The following is a 21,060-nucleotide window of genomic DNA, read 5'->3' as shown; positions in this document are numbered from 1 at the left end:
TGTATGTCTGCTGTGACCCCTGTCCTCTACCTGCTCCTCTATTTCCGGGGCGACGAAAGGAGCTGCTCCGAAAGGACTGAGTCTGGAGAGCCCCCATGGACTTTGCGGTGTCCGTGTCCTTTTTTATTTTCTCAAGGGTGGTGTCAACCTCCGGTCCGGGTTGACAGGCTGGTTGAGTATATTATTTTGCACCTCCGGTTTGAATCCGGAGATTCGCAACCAGGCATGTCGTCGCAGCATGACGCTTGTGTTAATGGCCCTGGCAGCCGTGTCTGCGGCATCTAGTGCACACTTGATGGAAGCATTTGTGAGTAGCTGTCCCTCTCTGATAAGAATTTCTGCACCTTCTTTGTACTGGTCAGGGAGATGTTGGAGTAGTTGTTCCAATGTGTCATAGTGCGCTCTATCGTAGCGAGCGAGGAGCGCTTGAGTGTTGGCTATGCGCCATATGTTGGCAGCCTGGGCGGCAACTCGCTTGCCGGAGGTCTCTAGCACCTTGGACTCTTTGTCCGGGGGAGGAGCGTCACCTGTCGTCTGCGAGTGTGCCCTCTTGCGAGCATTCGCTACGACGATGGAGTCTAGTGGTAATTGGCCTCTGATGTAAGTAGGGTCCCCAGGCGCCGATCTGTATTTCTTATCGATCCTGGGGTTTATCACTCGTGCCCTGGTGGGTTCTTTGAAGATGTCCTAGGATGGTTTGAGGACCCCTTTCAACATGGGCAGAGTTTTTACATGTCTTTCTGAGGATGCGAAGGTATCCATAAGAAAGTCGTCCTCGATGGTGTCAGAGTGAAGCTGCACTCCATGATTATTTGCGGCACGTTCGATAAGAGCGTTGAATGCTGCAGTGTCCTCTGTGGGAGATGTTTTCGCCCCATAGAGTTGTGGGTCCTGTGCATCTAGAGGTGCACCTGGATCTACAGGGTCGCCCCAAGTTTGATCAGGGTCCTGTTGGTAATCAGGGTCTATGTCTCTGTGGTAGGGGAGTCGGTCCTCCATGTAGTCCTCCAACACATCCGTGTCGGAGTGTGTGGGAGAGAATGATTGTGGATCCTGGTAGGGCGAGTGGTAAGATTCGCTTAGGAGAGGTTCTGAGTCCACAGGCAGCTTCCTTTTTAGTGGGATCCGGAAAGGGTCTAAAGGTGGCTCCGAAGTTATCCTCCGTTCGTGGATAACCATCCTGCCGGTGTTGGCGTCGATGACATGTGACGGAGACGCCTCAGCAGATGTAGTTGTGGAGTGGGTGACCCGTGTCCTGAGTTGGAATATTTTTGGGATCGTGGACGGAGGCAGGCCAAAAGTAATGTTTGCTGGCGCCGAGGAGGCTGCTGGAGCTTTTATTGGGCCGAAGCCCGACGTGTCCTGGGGGACCGTTTTGGTTTTGCTGCTTTGTGCTGCACCAGGTCGCACTTGGAGCGCCTTTGAGGCTTTCGCACCGACCAGGTCTGTAGAGGCGGTCGTCGACTTTTTCGGCGCCGGCGGGTCATCGAGTCGAGGGGCGGGAATGGCCGTCGACGTCTTCGATGCATGAGGCTTCGGTGTTGCCGTGGAAGCGATGTGAGACGCAGCCGGCAGTGTGCCCTTTGGTGTCGGAGTCGATGGAGTCGACGCCGGGAACCGATCAGGTTTGTTGGCACCGAAGGCCTTTTTCCGTATGCCGACTCCGACGTCGGCCGCTTCAAGTTCGGCACCGAAGTCTGGCTTGGTGCGCTCGGTGCCGACGCGCTTCGCTGGCGTCGAAGGTGTGGAAGGCCTCGATCCGACCAGCGCCACTTTTGGTTTTGGTTTCGATTGAACCAGTGCAGCTTTCGGTTTCGGTTTGGAAGAAGGGAAACCAGCCGGTTTAGGTAATAATGGCTGCCGCTGAACGTCCGAGGCCGGGCTCGAGGGCGGGGCCGAAGAACTGCGGGATAGGTCTCGGGTAAGGCCCGAAGGCGATCCCTCGACCGGAGCCATAGACTGTGGCACTGGGCTCTCTTCAGTCTGAACGGGTAGGCCTTGCTCGTCATTGGAGCTACTCTCTTCGGCCCCTAAAGCCTCATCGTAGTCTCCTACCTCGGTGTCGTCTTCATCTCTGCGAAAGAGTGATTCGTCGACGTCGTTCGATCCGGAGTCATGTTCGGAAACGGGACTGGAGGGTAGGATCTCCAATTCTTCGACATCTTCGGTCTCGGCGTTGAAGATGTCTGCCGGGGCCGGTGCCGCGTGCTGCGCTTCGAGTCTTGCCGCTCGTCGATTCCGTAGAGTCTTCTTTGAACGGAACCGGGCACAGGCCATGCATGTCGATTCGTCGTGATCCGGCGAAAGGCATTTGTTGCACACCGGATGGACGTCGATGTGGGGATATTTCGCATTGCATACCGGACATCTTTTGAACGGTGTCCTCGATTCCATCGTCGATGTCGTCGATGGGCAGGTAAGAAGCGAAAAGTCGGTGCTGAAAGTTGTTAAACTAACAAAGGAGTATCGAAACCGATCGAGAAAACAGTACCGACGCGAACTAAAGGCCTTTTGGCCTCGATAAAGTTTTTCCTAACTTGAGCTAAGATAGCACATCCGAACCCAATGGCGGAAAAAAACAATCTGAGGATGGAGAGGATGCCCATGCGCACTGTAGTCCAGGGGAGGAGTCACCTATCCCAGGATACCTCGAAGACTCTTCCAGGACAACAACGTGCAAACATCCGGACCCAACACTAGGCGGCGATCTATGCACAGATATGAATTCAGCAGCCCACATGCCTCGAACCTGTAGAATATTAGACAGACGAGCCTTCAAGGGATCAATGGACCTCTCTCCACACCAGAGAACAAATTTAGACCACCTATATGAGTAAATAGATTTGGTGGAGTGTCGCCTGGCCGATAAAATAACATCCACCACATCCGGCGGGAGAGAGAAAGAATTCAGGTTGCCCCGTTCAATCTCCAGGCACGAAGGTGTAAGCTCTGGAGGTGGGGGTGTAGAACCTGCCCCTCCGACTGCGAGAGGAGGTCTGCCCTCAGAGGGAGACTGAGCAGAGGGCACGAGGAGAGGTGGAGAAGATCTGTGTACCACACGCTTCTTGGCCAATCCGGGGCGATCAATATGACTTGGGCCCAGTCTTGGCGAATCTTCCTCAGAACCCGAGGAATCAAGGGTATGGGAGGAAACGCGTAAAGGAGTCGAGAGCCCCAACTCAACTGAAACGCGTCCCCCAACGCTCCTTGCATCGGATACTGGAGACTGCAGAACAATAGACAGTGCGCATTCTCGCGAGTGGCAAACAGGTCCACCCGAGGAGTTCCCCACATCCGAAAGACATGACGAACCACCTCCGGATGGAGCCTCCACTCGTGGTCGGCGGAGAACTGCCGACTGAGACTGTCCGCACGCACGTTCAGAACTCCGGCCAGATGATTTGCCATCAGACAAATCTGATGGTCCTGAGCCCAGGACCATAGACGTAGGGTCTCTCTGCAAAGACAAAGAGACCCCACTCCTCCCTGTTTGTTTATATACCACATCGCGGTAGTGTTGTCCGTCAGGACTTGAACAGACTGACCGCGAAGGGAAGAAAGGAAGGCCTTGAGTGCCAAGCGTATCGCCCGCAATTCCAGAAGGTTGATGTGAAGCAACCTTTCCTCTGGAGACCAAAGACCCTTGATCTCCAGATCCCCCAGATGAGCACCCCACCCTAAGGTGGATGCATCCGTTATCACTGTTGTCACCGATAGAGGTAGATGAAAGGGCTTTCCTTGGGACAGATTGCCCTCCACGCTCCACCATGATAGATCTGCAGCAGCTTCTCCGGAGATCCTCACAGACTCCCTGAGATCTCCCTTGTGCTGATACCACTGCTTGCGGAGGCACCACTGGAGTGCCCTCATGTGCCAGCGTGCATGGTTGACCAACAGAATGCAGGAAGCGAACAGACCGAGCAGACGAAGGACCTTCAGAACTGGAACAACCGCTCCGTTGTAAAATAAAGGAATCATTTCCTGTATGTCGAGAATCCTTTGAGGAGGAGGGAATGCTCGACACACAGTAGTGTCCAGTACCGCACCTATGAACAGGTTGCGCTGAGAGGGCACCAGGTGAGATTTGGGCACATTGATAGAAAAACCCAATCTGTACAACAGCCGAGTCGTATCCTGCAGATGACACAGCACCTTCTCCGACGACTCCGCCTTGATCAGCCAGTCGTCTAAATAAGGGAAAACTGAAATCCCCGACCTTCTGAGATGGGCTGCTATCACCTTTGTGAAGACACGAGGTGCCGAAGTAAGACCAAACGAGAGGACCGCAAACTGATAATGTTGCGACCCTACCGTAAACCGGAGGTACTTCCTGTGCGACTTCAGGATGGGGATGTGGAAATACGCATCCTGCAAGTCGAGCGACACCATCCAATCTTCCTGATTCAGCGCCTGCAGAACCTGCGCAAGAGTGAGCATCTTGAACTTATCCTGCTTCAGGTAAAAGTTCAAGATTCTGAGGTCCAATATTGGACGCAATCTGCCGTCCTTTTTCGGAATCAGAAAATACCGGGAGTAGCATCCCTGACCCCTCTCCCGCTCTGGAACCACCTCTATCGCACCTTTTTGAAACAGCTTCAGAACTTCCTCCTGCAGGAGAAGACGGTGGTCCTCCGAGCAAGCTCCCTGGCAAGGAGGGTAATTTGGAGGGAATTCCCGAAAGGGAAGGGCGTACCCATTTTCTACAAGATCTAGAACCCAGAGATCCGTAGTTACAGACTCCCCCGATGGTGATCTCCCACTCTGGAGACAATTCCAGTCCACTTGCCTCCTTTAATTCATCAAACACATCGTCAGAGTCAGCCAACTCACCCTCTTCAGCCTCTTCCAACAGAAAGCGTCTTCCATCCACCACTCTCTGTGCTTCCCTTCTCGAACGAATCCGAACCTGCGGCGTCGGCGGCGCCGTGATCGAATCCGACGGCGCCGGCAGCGGCGTCGAACGCGGATCAGCCGGAGCAGCCGGCGTCGAACGAAGTCGAGTCGGCGCCGGTGAAGAGGGAAGCGGCGTCGATGTCCTCGGCGCCGGTAGCTGCCAAGACGGCGTCGCTGGATAGAAGGGCATAAACGGAGCCTGAGGGTAGACCTGCGGCACTCCCAAATTGAAAGCCATTGGACCCATCGGACCCATAGGTGCACCAGGGGTATACATGGCCCTTGAAAATACCCCGTACATTGCATTCAGATAATGCGTAGGGTCTTGACCTGGACCAGGAAAAGCAGGATACTGGCCAGGTAACACCGGACTCGGGCCTGCCGGCGCCGACGGTGGAACAAGCGGCGTCACAGTCTCACCTGGAGCCTGACGATCATCATCCGGGACCGGAGTCGGAGACGGAGCCGGAGGACTTGCTGGAGCCGGAGATGGAACCGGCGTCGGGGATGACACCGGCACCGGAGATTCAGCCGGAGCCGGCGAAGCCACTGGAGAAGGAGCCGGAGGTGAAGCCGGGACCGGAGAAGGAGACACCGACTCTCTCCGACGTCGAACAGGCGACTTCGACTTCGGAGCCGAACCTTTCTCGGAATGATGACGCGAGGAATGCCTCCTCTTCTTCTTATGCTTCTTACTCTTTGAAGCATGCCCCGAAGTCGACTTGGACGCCGACCTCGACCTCGATCTGGATCCAGACCTCCTTCTTCCTCTTTTCTCCTTCTTCTTCATTCTGGCGATAAAAATCTTCGCCTCTCTTTCTTTAAGCGCCTTCGAACTCATCTTTCGACAACTCGAGCAGCCTTCCACATCGTGATCTGAAGACAAACACCAAACACAATCTTCGTGCGGGTCGGTGATAGACATGTGCTTGCCACATTCACGACAAGGCTTGAACCCAGACTTTCTCGTCGACATTTTTCAAAGAGGAACAGAGAAAATCAGAAAAAAACACGAAGTAACAAGTGAAGCTACTAGCAACGATTCCCGAAATCCGTTGGCGTCGTCGGCGCGGAAAAAAGGGAACTGACGTCATCACGCCGACGAGGTCTTCTTATGGAGCCGGTGACGTCAGCGGAGTTGCGAGCGGAGCCGTGTCTCTGTGACGTCATCTTCGACCCCATCGGCGTGGACTGCTACAAAAGTTTCCGAATGTTGCTGGCGCAAGGGATATTCACAAGGTGAGGAATCCATTGGCAGATGTATCCATCAGAAATACTGGTTTGTTTGGTTTATTTCCTTTCCTTTCGTTTTTGTAACTTTTCTATGGTGTGGTTAGTTATATGTACTTCTGTGGTAGCACAGTTTCAGAGGCCTTTTTAGGTCTCGCCTAAGCCAGCGCTTTAGCGCTGCTCTCGCGAGAGCTTTTGTAAAAGGGGGATTTGGAAGTGCAAACCAGTGCTTTCAGGCCGCCAACTACAGTGCATGTGAGCCCGCCAACTACAGTGCATGTGCGCCGGGTGCGTGCACCATTTGGCAGCCAGCGTGACCATTTCGCGGCCGCTTTGATGTTCTCAGTGAGCTGCGCGGCCACTGAGAACATCAAAGCGGCCGCGAAAGTGCACACCATTTGCCACCCCCTCCCTTATCCCACTTCCTGCTTGTTTCACAATGGCGACAGCTTGTTATTCTTTTCTGTCTCTCTCTCTCTCACTCCCCCTGACTTTTCTCTCTGCCACTTGCTGTCTCTCTCAGCATCCCCTCTCTTTTTCTCTGACTTTGTATGTATCTCTCTATGGCTTATTTCTCTTTGTTTCCCTCTCTCTATGTCTCTTTCTTTCTCTTTCACCCCATCTCTCCGTGCCCTAGGCCGTTTCGTATTAGCTTGGATAAATTCCACATGTTGCGTACTCTGAAAGTTATTTTGCCAGTTGACCTTGCATCCATGGGGACAGAAGACACTTCACCCTCTTAAATCTCAACTATGCTTTTCTCTGTAAAAATGTGGGGTGCAAGTCATCCCATTCTCTCCCATATCGCACTAGATTTCACCATTTCTACCTCATCGCATATTCCATATACCAGACCTCCAATTAACGTCAATGTGAGAATCTTTTGAAAACGCTACAAAATATGTGTTCGCTTTTGAAGGGGTCTGAAAAATATTTGTCCCTTTTACTGAGTAAAAACGCCCAAGACAGCTGTAACCATAGAAGGAATTGTTTGTGAATTTACAACTAGAACTAGAAAACACAGATACCTTTACATTTGCTATACACAATTTCAAATTGCACATGTTGTCTTATTGTTTTAAATGTAAACTCGCTCTGAGGTGGAGGCTACGAGCAGTGTGCCTCTTCTTGGACGCCTTAACCCCATCCTTGCGGCAGCCAGGGTCTCAGATCAGAGGCACCTGATGCTCGTTTCGCAAAGGTGTTTTCCTTGCTACAGGGCCCATCCCCCAGTCTGCAGCGTAAACTGGCTTCATGAGATTCCGGGGGCCCACTGGAATCTTGAAATGCTAATGGCCCTTTTGTTATGCGCAGGTGTGTACTTGCACGTAGTTAGCTGCCCATCCCAGGTCCTGCCTTCAGCTTCCTCTCTAGGCAGATAATATTAACATCTCCAATAGCGGACTGTGGAAAGGGCTTTGTCTACACTCTATGGAGCAACAAGCATTTGCAATGCAATAGGTCTCGCATTTGCGAGAGTGTAAGCTACTAGCATTGCAAATAACAATGCCCTTTATTTGTTTTAAAAACCAAAACATAAATAAAAGACATTGTAATTTACAATGCGGATAGCTCGAACTCACGTAAATGCGAGACCTGTTGCATTGCAAATGCTTGTTTTGACTAGGCAGAGACTGCAAGAATTCAAGCCTGTATGAAATCAGAGCATTCTTTTCCCTAATGCGACGTGACCTTTGTGGGATCCGGACAGGCTTTCTCCTGAAGCACACAGGATGGGTTGGGTTGCGTTAAGCGGATACCTTGCTGGTGCACATAGTAGCGCTGAAGCCTCGTTTGTGTCTTGAAGGAATCATTACCTGGAGAGCAGAGAGATCCGCTTGTGCCTGCACTGTGGTGGCAGGCTGCACATCCAGCACGTTGTAATTTCGGAACAAATTCCGGAGCTGTTCTTTATTTGCATCAATCATCTGAATGACTCTGTTGACGAACAAAATAACATATGTTATATTCCGCACTCGGGCTGTTATTCTTCTATTATTATTACATGTGAAAAACAAGTAGGTAATAAATCAATTATGTGGGCCAGTGCTTGCCTACTATCCTCCCCCATATCCTAGCACTCTGACAACCATGGATCAGCAGGTGAAGAACAACGCTTTTAATCAACCATTTGTTTTTCTTTCTATTTTCCTTAATCACAAGAAAACAGAGGGCTTGGGCCATTCCTCATTAACAAGCGTGCCACGTACCTGGAGGGAAAACAAATGAGCCGTGCAGGAATTCATGTCCGAACAATGAGAGCAGGTATGCAACCAAGTTCAAAGCATGGACTCCTGACAGTGCGTGGGAGCTCACACTACACACAGCTGTATTTCACAATTACTATTCTTTACTACCTTGAGGATTTGTATATCATAAGGTAAAATATATGCAGTTAAGTGTAGTAAATCTATACTTTCCTATGTATACATAACGTAACAATCTTTTGTAGTCGTATTCTGGCTACACGTTTTATGCAGCATGATATTTACAACTGGATATTCCGCTACCATATCTTACACAAGGGGTATAGATCTTTTTAAACATAGATGCAAATGTCACTGTGTCCCCACGTGCATTTCCTGCCTTTAAGCAGACCCGGTAAACTGATCATGAGTGCCTCAGTCTCTTCTGGGAAAGAGGCTCCACATTTTCAAGAAAGAAGCACCATATTTCCAAAGACCATATTCGAGGAAAGCCCTGATAATGGTATGAGTAAATATAGTGTGTGTTTTACCGAGGCTGTCTGCTAGGAGAAAACGTTTTCTGCCTTGCAAATTGGTTGAATTATCTATCCCCTTTCTAGCTCCAGGGCCAAAACCTATTTCTGATGTTGACTTGAAGCTGTACTTACTTCAGAGGGGAGACCCTGTCTCAATAAATGGAGACAACACTCAAAGGTGCTATTAAGTGGAACACTGTGAGGTTACCACTTGGGTCCTTCACTTCTTATCATTGGTGTGCACCCTTTACTCTGGAGGCCCAGCATGAGTTAGTGGTATGTGTGTGCTCCACAGTTCGCTCTGGACTAGGTACAGCCTAATTTAGCAAATCTATCACAAACCAACCAACCATACATTGTGAACAAGAACTAGAATGAATACATGGTGAGATTTCAGATAACAAAACCTTCCTGGAAAATCAAAAAATCAAGGCATGTGCCAATCTGATGCACCTCCTCACGCATTAATATAACCTTTGATACACTCACTGTAAAATACAGATACCATTGACACACTAATACCAGTTACTACATACCTACTCAGTGATTCCTAGGTCTACACACATATCTACCCATTCATCCATGCAATCACTCATACATGCATTCACTGATCAATAGAACACTATCAAATGCACTCATTCACCTATATAGACATTGACACACCAGCACTCATCCTAGTCAGTTATGTACTCAGTCTAGTCACTCATGCAAAGAATCAATCACAGTTCCATTTACTCACCTACACAGTTATACACACAACACCTCATTTATTCATACAGATAGTAAAGCATACTTAGTATCTTATAAAATCACTAATACAAGTGTACACTCATACATACAGCCACTCTCACAACCACGGACTCTCACATATAGTCATTTCTATACACCAACTCTCACATACACTGCCTTTTATATATGTACTTAGCTGGACATGTGCACTGAGACATCGATTCACTCACCAAGACGTCCATACACACACTTACCCACCCATACAACTATTTCCACATGCACGCTTAAACTCATACACCCTGACAATCAGCCACTCACACATCTATGCACAGAGTCACACACCCCCCACCCAACCACACACACACTCAGTCTCCTATACCAATACGCAGGCAACTAATCAATAACCCATATAGACATTCATGTAGCTACTGACCAACCGATGCAGCAGCTTACACAACAACAGACAGAGTAATACAGACATTCACACACTTTAACCTATGTATTCAGTAAGATACATTTAATCATTCACTTAAACAGTCAGTCACACACCTACTAAAATCTCCATCCAGACACTTATATATCCATTCATTCTTCAATACAGCTTGGTATATATATAATACATATTTAAATTTTAAAGAAAACCACATTCACTGGATGATGTCATCAGTGATGTCATCAGTGATGTCACTGACCATGTCATGAATGATGTAATATGTGACATCATCAGCAGTGCCTTGCGGGGGCGCGAGTTATAGTTAGCTGAACTAACTATAACGGGGTAATTTCTATGGTTTTGGATGAGTGAAATGTCCAACTAACTATAACGTCCCTGAAACCTATGGTTTTTTTCAGTGAATTTCAAAGGTTTTTTAAATGTTAATTTTGATCTATAACATGCCTGAAACCTATGTTTTTTTCAGTGAATTTCAATGTTTTTTTTAATGCTAACGTCAAATTATAATGTTCATTTAACCTATAGTTTTTTCCGACAACCAAGAAGGACACAACACCCACTGCCACAACCCTTAGGACCTCCCCCCCGTACCACCCCTCTCCCTACTACCACCAAGGCAGTGCAGAACAGGACAGCGAACCCTCTAAAAACGGCATGGTCCCTCAGCCATATATTGGCTCAATGTTGGGAAATGTGGCAATCGTTTTTTCAGTAAATTTGAATGTTTTTTTAAATACTAATTTCTAACTTTAATGTTCCTGAGACCTATGTTTTTTTGTGAATTTCAAAGGTTATTTAAATACTAATTTCTAATTATAATGTTCATAAAACCTATGTTTTTCTCAGTAATTATGAAAAACAAAATGTGATATTTTGTAACTTTAATATCCTAAAAATAGTTTTTGTAATTTTTTTATTTGTTATTTAAACTATATAATTTTTTCTTGTTTTTTAAATATTAAACAACTACACACAGTATGAAAGGGAGCCCAGCCCAGAGCCACATCTGAAGACCAACACATGTCATAGACCTACTGATCAAGCAGCTCCAACACCCAAGAACGCCACAACACACACCACCACCCCCAGGACCCCCCCTCTACCACCGAGGCAGCGCAGAACAAGACAGCAAACTTTCCAAAAACGGCATGCCCCCTCAACCACACAATAGCTGAATATTGGGACAGGTGTGAACAAACTATATGTGAAGGAAGCAATTCACCTATGAATTACAATGCACATAGTGCAAAGTGTAGCAGTGATGTGCTGGACACATCTCAGTATGCAGAACACACACCTCTCCATCTGCACAAATACTACTGGTGCTTTTAGTGTTGTGGACAGTGGACCCAACCATGTTACGTCAAACACTAGGGAAGATCTCAGTCATGTAGCTGTGTCGTCCCCCCTTGTAAGCATAAGTGTAACCGGAGTGGGCTGCTCTGACGTACACCACTTCAGCTTAGGAGTGTGAATACATAGGCCGGGGCACTGGGCGTGGTTCACTTGTGAACTGTGAAGACCAACGACTGTGCCAGAGTGGCGGGCCTCACCCTGCCACGAGTCTGTCGCCATGACCACGGGTCTCCTCACACAGGCCCCCTACGAACCCAGCGGCACAGCACTGCAGACTTATGTCTGTACAGACTACTGCCTTCGATCTACACTGCGGACAGCAGGAATCACAATTCACATGGAGTAGCGATTGCAGATGACGCAGTCCAGTATGCAAGATACATTGCTCCCAGTGCAGCCCTCTCAGACCATGCATCATCGCAGGGTGCACACACGCTGAGTGCTTCAGGTGCCACTAAATCAGTGCACCACAAGTCAACACCACGTGGCCTTATTGAGGCAGAATTCAATAGACAAAAGACATTGGTCCGAGTGCGGCCCCCCCCGGACCACGCATCATCGCAGGGTACGTAAACGCTGAGCACCAAAGGTACTACTAACTCAGTGCACCATCAGTCATCGCAAGGAAGGGTGAACAGTTTTATGTCAGCAGTGAGGCATACTATCACTCGAAAATCAAACTGAGGCAGAATTTAATAGACAAAAGACATTGGTCCGAGTGTGGCCCCCCCCGGACCATGCATCATCACAGGGTACGTACATGCTCAGCGCCAAAGGTACTTCTAACTCACTGCACCACAAGTCATCACCACATGGCCTTATTGAGGCAGAATTCAACGCAAGCCACAACACGTGGTGCCACTAATCCTGTTCAACACAAGCCGGCGACGCGTGGTGCCACTAACCCTGTTCAACACAAGCTGTGACATGTGATGCCACTAACCCTGTTCAACACAAGCCCCGACACGTGGTGCCACTAACCCAGTTCAACACAAGCCGATCCCACATGTGGAACTGTGTCCTGAGTCCTGAATGGCAGTGACCCCAAGTCCGTGGAAGTGACCACAGCACCAGACTCCCTTTGATCAGTTAGGCATATTTCCAAATGCAAGGCCGGCGACACGTGGTGCCACTAACCCTGTACAACACAAGGCGCAACACGTGGTGCCATTAACCCTGTTCAACACATGCCGATCCCACATGTGGAACTGTGTCCGGAGTCCTGAATGGCAGTGACCCCAACTTCGTGGCAGCGACCAGAGCACCAAACTCCCTTCGATTAGTGATACGTATTTGCATATGGAAGGCCGGCGGCACGTGGTGCCACTGAACCTAACCTACGCAGGCCGGTGGGGTCACCAACCTATTCACGTGGCTGTGGGCTCTTGCTCACCGCTACCTCTGGCCTACACTGCGGTCAGCAGGGCTCACAATTCAGATACAGTGGCGATTGCAGATGACGCAGTAGGCAAGAGATATTGCTCCCAGTGCGGCCCGTCCGCACCAAGCGGCATCACAGGCTCCTACATTTCGACAGTGTCTTCTTTACATATTTCATCTTTTCATGATACGCCTACACTGCGGTCAGTAGGGCTCACAATTAAACATATATCTTGATTCATTAATTACAGAGTCCACTAGGCAAGTAAATATCACAGGCCTAAAACCTACATAATATCCTTTTAGTATCCTTGCTTCAAGAACTTTTTTTATATCAGTTATAGCTTTAGTACAATCACCAAATGCATCTTCAAGTGCAAACGAACACTCAATAACAGTCTACACTGCGGGCAGCACAGCTCGCAATTCGAATTTTGGACACGTGGTGCCACTAACCCTGTTCAACACAAGCCAATCCCACATGTGGAACTGTGTCCTGAGTCCTGAATTGCAGTGACCCCAACTTCATGGCAGTGACCACAGCACCAGACTCCCTTCAGTTTTATTTGTTGTTGTTTTGTTTAAATAAAATGTTTTATATGTAAATCTATACATGACTAAGATTCCGGTTTGTCCAACTGCACAGGGACAATTCTGGGCCCAAAAAGGTTGTTGGGGGTATGTTGGTAATCTGGGAAGAGGTGCGTTACCTGCTGATGTGGGGAGAGGCAGCGTGAAAGGGGTATCTCTCACAGAAATAACTCCGGTATGTTTTCAGAAATGCCTCGGACTGATGCCAGATGACGGACTGAATCACAAATGGCTTTTCAATGCTTATGTAGTGTGACTTATGAACTGCGGCCTGTCCTCTCGACTCACAGATGCAGTACTACGAGCCGTCCACTCCCAAAGGAACAGCAGCTTAGTAGCTCGCAGAGGTACAGGCACAGCAGCGTACTAGCTCGCAAAGGTAGAGAGCTGCGAGCCGACGGACTGGCTTCTAACGGCATAGCTGTGAATTGGTGATGTTGGGCAGAGGGAGCCTGAAATGGTTATCTCGCACAGACAGAGCTCTGGTATATTAAATTGCCCCCGGGACCTTTCTTTTATATTTTCACTCGATGCAAGAAAGCGCGCTTTCTGGACCTAGACCTTTCTCCCTACCAAATTTGGCGTAATTCCGTTTGACCTGTAGCATTGTCTAAAGTTTCCTATGGAAAATCCATTGAGAAAACACATTTTCACACCCCCCACATAGCTACCTGTCGCAGGCGTACTCGCTGTTGGTGTGCAGGTCAGTGGTCTAGTTGTCAACATGTCACAGCCACTCCCTGAGAGCAGTTTTGCAAACACACCACACCCATCCGGCAGATGCATCACAGGCCATGTGACCACGCAAATATAATGCATCGACAACATTACATCCTTTATTGCAGGTGGTGACTGAATGGCGGACGCTCCACGGGTCTCAATCATAAAGAGTCCATGAAAAGTTGTGCAGAGGGTTAGTCGCACCCTGAGCTGTATGGCCGTCAGGGGCCTACTACCACGTGGTGCGGACTTGACTTGCACAGGGCTGGCCTGAAGCTGATGTGGCCGTCAGGGGCCTACCACCATGTGGCGCGGACTTGAGTTGCACAAGGTTAGTGCCACCCGAAGATGATGAGGCCCTCAGGGGCCTACAACCACGTGGCGTGGACTTGAGTTGCACAGGGTTAGTGGCACCCGAAGCTGATGTGGCCGTCAACGGCCTACCACCACGTGGCGCTGACTTGCGTTGCACAGGGTTAGCGGCACTAAAAGCTGATGTGGTCTCCGCCATTGATGACTCAGGACTCAGCGACATGTGTGGGACCTGCTGGGCCGAGGAGCGGGTCCACATAATGTGCACCAAGCCATGGTGGTGGGACCGGGCCCTGGAGCTTTCACGGGCACGTGGAGTGCCCACTGGTAGACACTCAGGTGGCAGCAGGTAATTATTTGGTCATGGATGCGCAGAGGCGGCAGTGTCTCTCAGTATCTCTCACTTCCCTCTATTCACTCTCTCTCTCACTCTTTTCCTTCCTTTCCTTCTATCTCTCTCACTCTCTCTCCTTTCTCCCTTTCTCACTCCCTTTCTTTCCTTCACTCTGGATTTTTTTTCCTTTTCTCTGTGTCTCACTCCTTTGATATGCGCATTACACACGTCCTTATTTTGTGCTTTATTTTCTAGGCTGTGTCATCGACATTGATGGACCCGACAGGAGTCTTCTGCCTTGTTGTTTTGTGTCGAGTTTGTTAAATTTAGTTTATCCTCTATATGTACGTAAACAGAAAAATAAAGTTTGAAAAACAAAAATGTCAAGAAAGTTTTTGGTTGTTACTTAAATGCTGTGTGACTCTTTTTCGTTCTTATTACTGTTATTTGGTGGTGTCCACTATGGTGTTAAATTGTGGGGCAGTTATCGTGGGAATACTGGTGATGTCTGCAGTTTGCACCAGCTTCTGAATAGTGTGTTAGATTTATCTCAACTTTAGTTGTATTAAAGTGCTGATAATTAGATGCAGAGTAGGCGTTCCCGTGCAAAAACACACGAGGTGCACCTTTGCGATTTATTCTGAATACTAAAATCATGTATTGAATTGCACTGTGGTAGTGGGTGCTTTTACAGTGTACACACAAAATCAATGAAGAAATCTCATTGTATTTATATTGATTGGGAATAGTGGGTCAGGTGCTGGATATTGACGGGATACACTTCCCAGTTCGTTTATTTTTCTGTACACGAAAAAACCACATCACAACGAAAGGTAAAAACTGCGATGCGAAACAAATTCCGACGATAAGTCGCGTTAGCACCAGGGATTTTACACCTGCTTTCTGCTGGTGTTAAGCAGGACAACTACCTGCAGCATGAAAGAGAACACAGCCAAGAGCCACACCGGAACACCCACAGGTGCCATAGAGTCAATGAGCATGATACACGGATACCCATGAGGGCCACAACACTCATTGGAACAACCCCAGGACTGCCAACGCCCCCCGAACCCGCATCTGAGCAAGTGTGTCTGTGTGGTCATTGTGTTAGCATGATGGGCATGGGCTCTGCAACATCACAGTGTGCTGTCTTCAGAGGACGTTACCATGTCACCTCAGCATTGGCAGTGAGCCTGGACATGTAGCTACGCACGCTTCCTCCTGCATGCACAAGCGGCTTGTGCTTGTTCGGCGTACATAGGTCAGCGCGGGGGTGTGTCTATCCGGCAAGGGGAACGGGGTCTCTTGGACATGTCCGTGTGCAAGAAGTGCTGTAAGTATGTCTCTGTGTTCTAGTGTGGCCGCCACAATGGCCGCAGCAGTCGATGTTGTAAAGTTGCATGCCACACCTCCAAATGGCAGTGTCACGGTGTGATTGGAATGCCGCAGGACATGCGCGAATAGGCATTACAATGGTGTGCAATAGGAGTGCACGGGATACAACAGCGCAGCGCACAAAAGTGTGGGGGTTCGTGGGAGGGAGGAGCCACTGTTTGGCAACGTAACACACAGTGAACCCGCCCATGTGTCATGTGCTGGGCATCTCATCCATGATGACCAGGGTCGCAGACATCCCACAACACCCACGACCGGCCTTTGTACACATCCTGTATGAATGCAGCTGGAGAAGTTAATGTAGGGATGAAAGGTTTTTTTTCTGAGCTACCTGCGCTAACACATCTGTTGCTCCGAGAAGGAACTTGCAAGTGGCCAGCCCCCCCTGACAGATACGATAATATTTGCATCCGTCTCCCACACTACGCACTGCCCGATTTGAGAACAACCAGTACACATCCCACACTCAAAAGTCCTTCATCGTAGTTAGCGTGCATGAAATGGCCTTCATACGTACTCCCACCATAACCCTGCCCTGAACCCATTGCACACAGACCCGGCTCATTGCACCAAGCTGTGCCATTTCATCCACAAGACTGGCACACGGCAAGCCAGTGCAGCTACAAACAGAGCCACTGACGCAATGGCAGGGCATCCCGAACACATGGTCGACTCCATTCACGTCCACCTATACCGTGCACGTCTGCTGCATGTCCTGGGTGCACTGCCTTTAGCAGTGCTACGGATCACTTACCGGCTGAGCTTTCGCATTGCAGACGTCACCAGCGTTCAACCTGTATTGCAATGTCGCACGTGCCTATCGGAGTGGTGCATGGACGTGTGCCTCTCCAACGTGTGGGTAGCTGACATCGATTACGACGTGTGTGTCCGCCCCCTGTTGGCCCACGACCAGGAGTGTCATGGTGATGTCCGTTTATGGCATGCATGGATGTTTGGCATGCATGTTGGGAACTGGGCATGGGAGATTGCACGTGTCGTAGTATGCAGTGAGCAAATTGACCCACTTCCCGAATCTGCTTTGGTGCACATTGGGTACAGTGGTTGGAGTCAGCACATCTGTCCCGGTCAGCTGATGGATTACGTTGACGACATGTCAAATATTGTGGCCAACCATCACTCATTAGAGATAGTGGCTTACACAGCTGCACTCGCGTTCATGGACGAGTGACAAGGTACCTGCAACCACGACTCGATGTGCCACATTGCATGTGTCCCGCTGCATCATTGCACGTTGTGCATCTGGTCACATGTCCCAAGACGACAGTGGACATGGCTGCGTTGGCGTCGACTCCTGTCCGAGGCGCGGACAACCAATGCTGCTTGACACTGACGTGTGTTGTTGATGGACTACCCCGAGGTGAACATGGACGTTTTCCTACGTTCCTTATTCAGGCATGCTGCTGCATTTGTCTGCATATCGTGGCACTACTCTTGGCCGTACTGACACACACTTTTTTTAAGAAAGTTTCCACATTTTCACTTGTTTCCAAATGTGTTGTGTCTTCATTTGTATGCCAATGTGTGTGTCACGGACCCTCTGGCTGCCTGCCATACACGTGAATTGCTACCCCATCCGGACTGTGAGTTTGTACTTATGCGTTCTCATGTGCCTGTTTCGTACTGATGCTTTTGGATGTCTATCCGCCACAGGCGAGTGCATTTGTGTCCTGTGTTCAATTGTGCAAATGTTTGTGTTTGGACAACATTGTGTTGGATGTTGGTGTGTTCTGCTTCCTATGTGTGTGTGCTGCATTGTGTGTGAGATGTCCCTTCATGTGAGGTTTTGTTCAACCTTCTCCCTTTCAGGCAGTGTAGGTTTCACTTCTGTGCTTGTTCAGTGGTTTGATGTTGGTGGGTTATGCGACGTGTGCTCCTTGTTGGTGTGTTTCATTTTGGCCATGGTTTGTCTGCAGTTGTGCTGTACTTAATTGTGCATGTGTGCCATTGTGCCCATCTCCCCTCGTCCCCCCACTCCCTGCTTGTTCCTCTTCCTGGTGCTGTTGTGTCTGTAATTTTGTTACTCCACACATAAATACATGTAAAGAACAAATTAGACTAGTTCCTTGATTCTTTTAGATTGCAAAATTTCTCTCTATTGGTTATTTTTGAATTTTCCATATAAACAGTTTTTTAATATTCAAGGACGCATAGAAGTCAGAAGTGGAACGTATTCTATCAACACGCTTTCTAGAACACTCTACAACACGTGCAGGTTAAAAGTTCATAATTTTTTTTAAACCTAACGATTTTTTTTTGCAACATTTTCTCGAACATTTAACGGTACGTGCAGGTTAAAAGTTCACGATTGTTTTAAGTTCGAACAGTGCCTTCCAAATGCAAGTAGCAGGTGTGGTTGAGTTGACCATATTTTATCCTATGGTATGTACTCCATGTTTAAACTACTTTTTCTTAACCAATCACAAAGATGCTTTTCCACAAAATGAATGTGCACCCTACTTTTAAAAAACAATGCTTTTCATCTCCCAATCAGTTATCGTTTTGAATGAGAAAAAAAAGTAGTTCCCCACCTTTAAACATATCTCTTATTCTACGAACGGACTGCATGAGTGTGAGAAAGTGCCATCTTTCTTACATGGTATGCCCCCACTTTTTGCTAAATTTGCTGAATGTACTTCGATTGAGTGTACCCTGGGTTCCTGCCAATCAGGTGCCCAGGGCCTATGTTCCTTCCTTAAACCACACAAACTCCAAATTGGCAAACCCTAGCCACATGTCAGCCCCTAGTAAATGGTACCCTAGGTACCCAGGGCCTTGTGACCAGGGAAGGCCTCTAAGGGCCGCAGCACTCATTGTGCCACCCTCAGAGGCCCTGTACCCTTACACACACACTGCCCTTGCAGGCTGAGTGTCTGGGTGCAGGACAAAACAAAGAGTCGACATGGCACACATCACTGTGTACCATGCCCATCACCTACACTGCCAAGGCATATGTCAGCCACCCCTCTAGCTGGGTGCATTACGCCTATGGTGTGGGCACAGGAGCAGGAGCCCTGTGCCCCTACAGTACCCGGGTCCATTCCCGGGCACTGTAAGTGCAGTGCTGTCATTTAAGAGTACATGGTGCTGAGAGCTTGTCAAACACGAGCTCCACAGCACCATATTGGCAACACTGAAGCCTGGGAAGTTTGGTATCAAACTTCTCAGCACATTGAACCCACACTGATGCCAGTGTAGGATTTAATGTACTAAGCACCCCAGAGGGCATCTTAGAGATGCCCCCTTACAGCTAACTTACAATCCAAGTCTGCTCTGAGGCTGCCCAGGCTGCCACACAGCAGACACGTTGCTGGACCCCTGGGTGGGAGAGCCCCTGCTCTCCCGGGCCTGCAACAATGCACATCCTGGGTGAGGTGAGAAATCTCCTCCCCCAGGATGAGCAAAGGGAAGCTTCAAAGGCATGCCGCCATTTGGAGTTTCCCCAGGCCACTGCAACCCCCCACTCTGGCGGGAAGCTTGGCCGTAAACCCCATACAAGGACAGGGGATGTGCCAGCCTGCCCACCCCACCCCTCAGGTGGGGGAGGCGAGGTGAAGCACATCTCCGGGCTCTCGCCATCTTGAAGATGGGAGGCCCTACCCTATCAGGATTAGGCTACTGCCCCCCTCCCACAGGAGAGAGGCAGGATAGGGGGTGTACCCACCCCAGGACAAGGACCCATTGGTCCCTGGCCTTTACCTACCTGTAACGCCCCTAAATCTAGTATTTAGGGACACCCTGAACCTTCCTTCCTTAGATTCCAGATAGAAAACGACAAGAAGAGCAAGAAGAACAAAGACCTGCCCTGCAGCTGCTAAAAAGAGACGAAGACACCAACTGCTTTGGCCCCAGCCCTACCGGCCTGTCGACTCTCGAACCTGCACCAGCGCGGCATCCCTCGTGGCCAGCAACCTCACCAACCCCGGAGGACCTGGCTACCCTTTAGCTCTAAGCCCCTGGGACTCCCACGAGTAGAGGCTCTACTCAAGAAACCTATTTGCTATCCCTGGCACCAGCCCGGGACCGCGGACCCAACACACACTGCACCAGCCAAGCCTGGCCAGTGCCGGAGTGGACAAAGACCCAGAGGACGACCCCACGGCGACTGTGACCCAGAGTCCGGCACCCAAGGACCCCCCTCGACATCCCGGAAGAAGCCTGCAGCCTCAGAACCAAGTGCCACCCCAGCCGCGATCAACCAGAGGGTAAGATTCCCGACGTCAAAAGGCACCCCTGCACCCGGCGCCCTGCGGCCCCCTGTGCCCAATCCCGGGGTACCCACCTAACCTACAACTACCCAACTTACCTCTCGAAGTGGCGGTGGCACCTGAAACATCCTCGTCCCCGAGCCTGCAGCCTTTTTCCAAACCGGAACATTCCCATTGATTTCCATTGAGCGCCCGAAGGCTCAAAAGCACCCTGCACCCAGTCGCCCGAGTGGCCCTGGCAGTGCCCTCTCTACACTAACCTACTTCCCCACTTGCCCTGAGTAAGTGACCAGGAGCCCAGCTCCCACAGCCGCGTGGCTTGCCAGACAGCAGCCACCAACCAAGGCCCCCCTATCCCTCATAGGATAACATTGGGCCTAACTCTCTCTGCACCCGGCCGTCCTGAAACCGCTGAGGGTGAGCCAACTGTACCTACCTGACACTGGGGGACCCCTGAGTCCATGCCCGGAATTTCAACTCTGCCAGTCAAGTACTTATCCTTAAACCGCTAACTTCATTTTCCTCATAGGGTAACATTGACTGGCTTTTTCTTCAAAAATCTTCTAAGTGTGAACTTTTCAAAACTGCAAAAATTCACCAAAAATCAGCCAAGTGACAAAAACGAATTTACTCACCTGCTCCTAGGTGAGCTCCCAGTGCTGGATCTTGGTGCCCAGCCCTGACTCTGAAAAGTGTTCACAACTATACTTACCTCTAA

The 21,060-nt window shown here is 49.5% G+C and overlaps 1 protein-coding gene across 2 annotated transcripts in view; it reads right to left on the bottom strand.

The window, feature by feature from the left end:
* Window positions 1–21,060, bottom strand: part of CDH23 (cadherin related 23) — a 1,199,511-nt gene that overhangs the window by 113,982 nt on the left and 1,064,469 nt on the right. For both annotated transcript variants that reach the window (XM_085603466.1, XM_085603467.1), the window contains exon 38: window positions 7,941–8,061. In XM_085603466.1, coding sequence (XP_085459592.1) covers window positions 7,941–8,061 — 121 coding nt within the window. The remainder of the gene's footprint in view (window positions 1–7,940; window positions 8,062–21,060) is intronic.

The sequence above is a fragment of the Triturus cristatus genome, chromosome 1_2 (assembly GCF_964204655.1).
Source record: "Triturus cristatus chromosome 1_2, aTriCri1.1, whole genome shotgun sequence".
Lineage (NCBI taxonomy): Eukaryota > Metazoa > Chordata > Amphibia > Caudata > Salamandridae > Triturus > Triturus cristatus.
The sequence above is the reverse complement of the archived record's forward strand: the minus strand, read 5'-3'. Positions and strand labels throughout refer to the sequence as shown.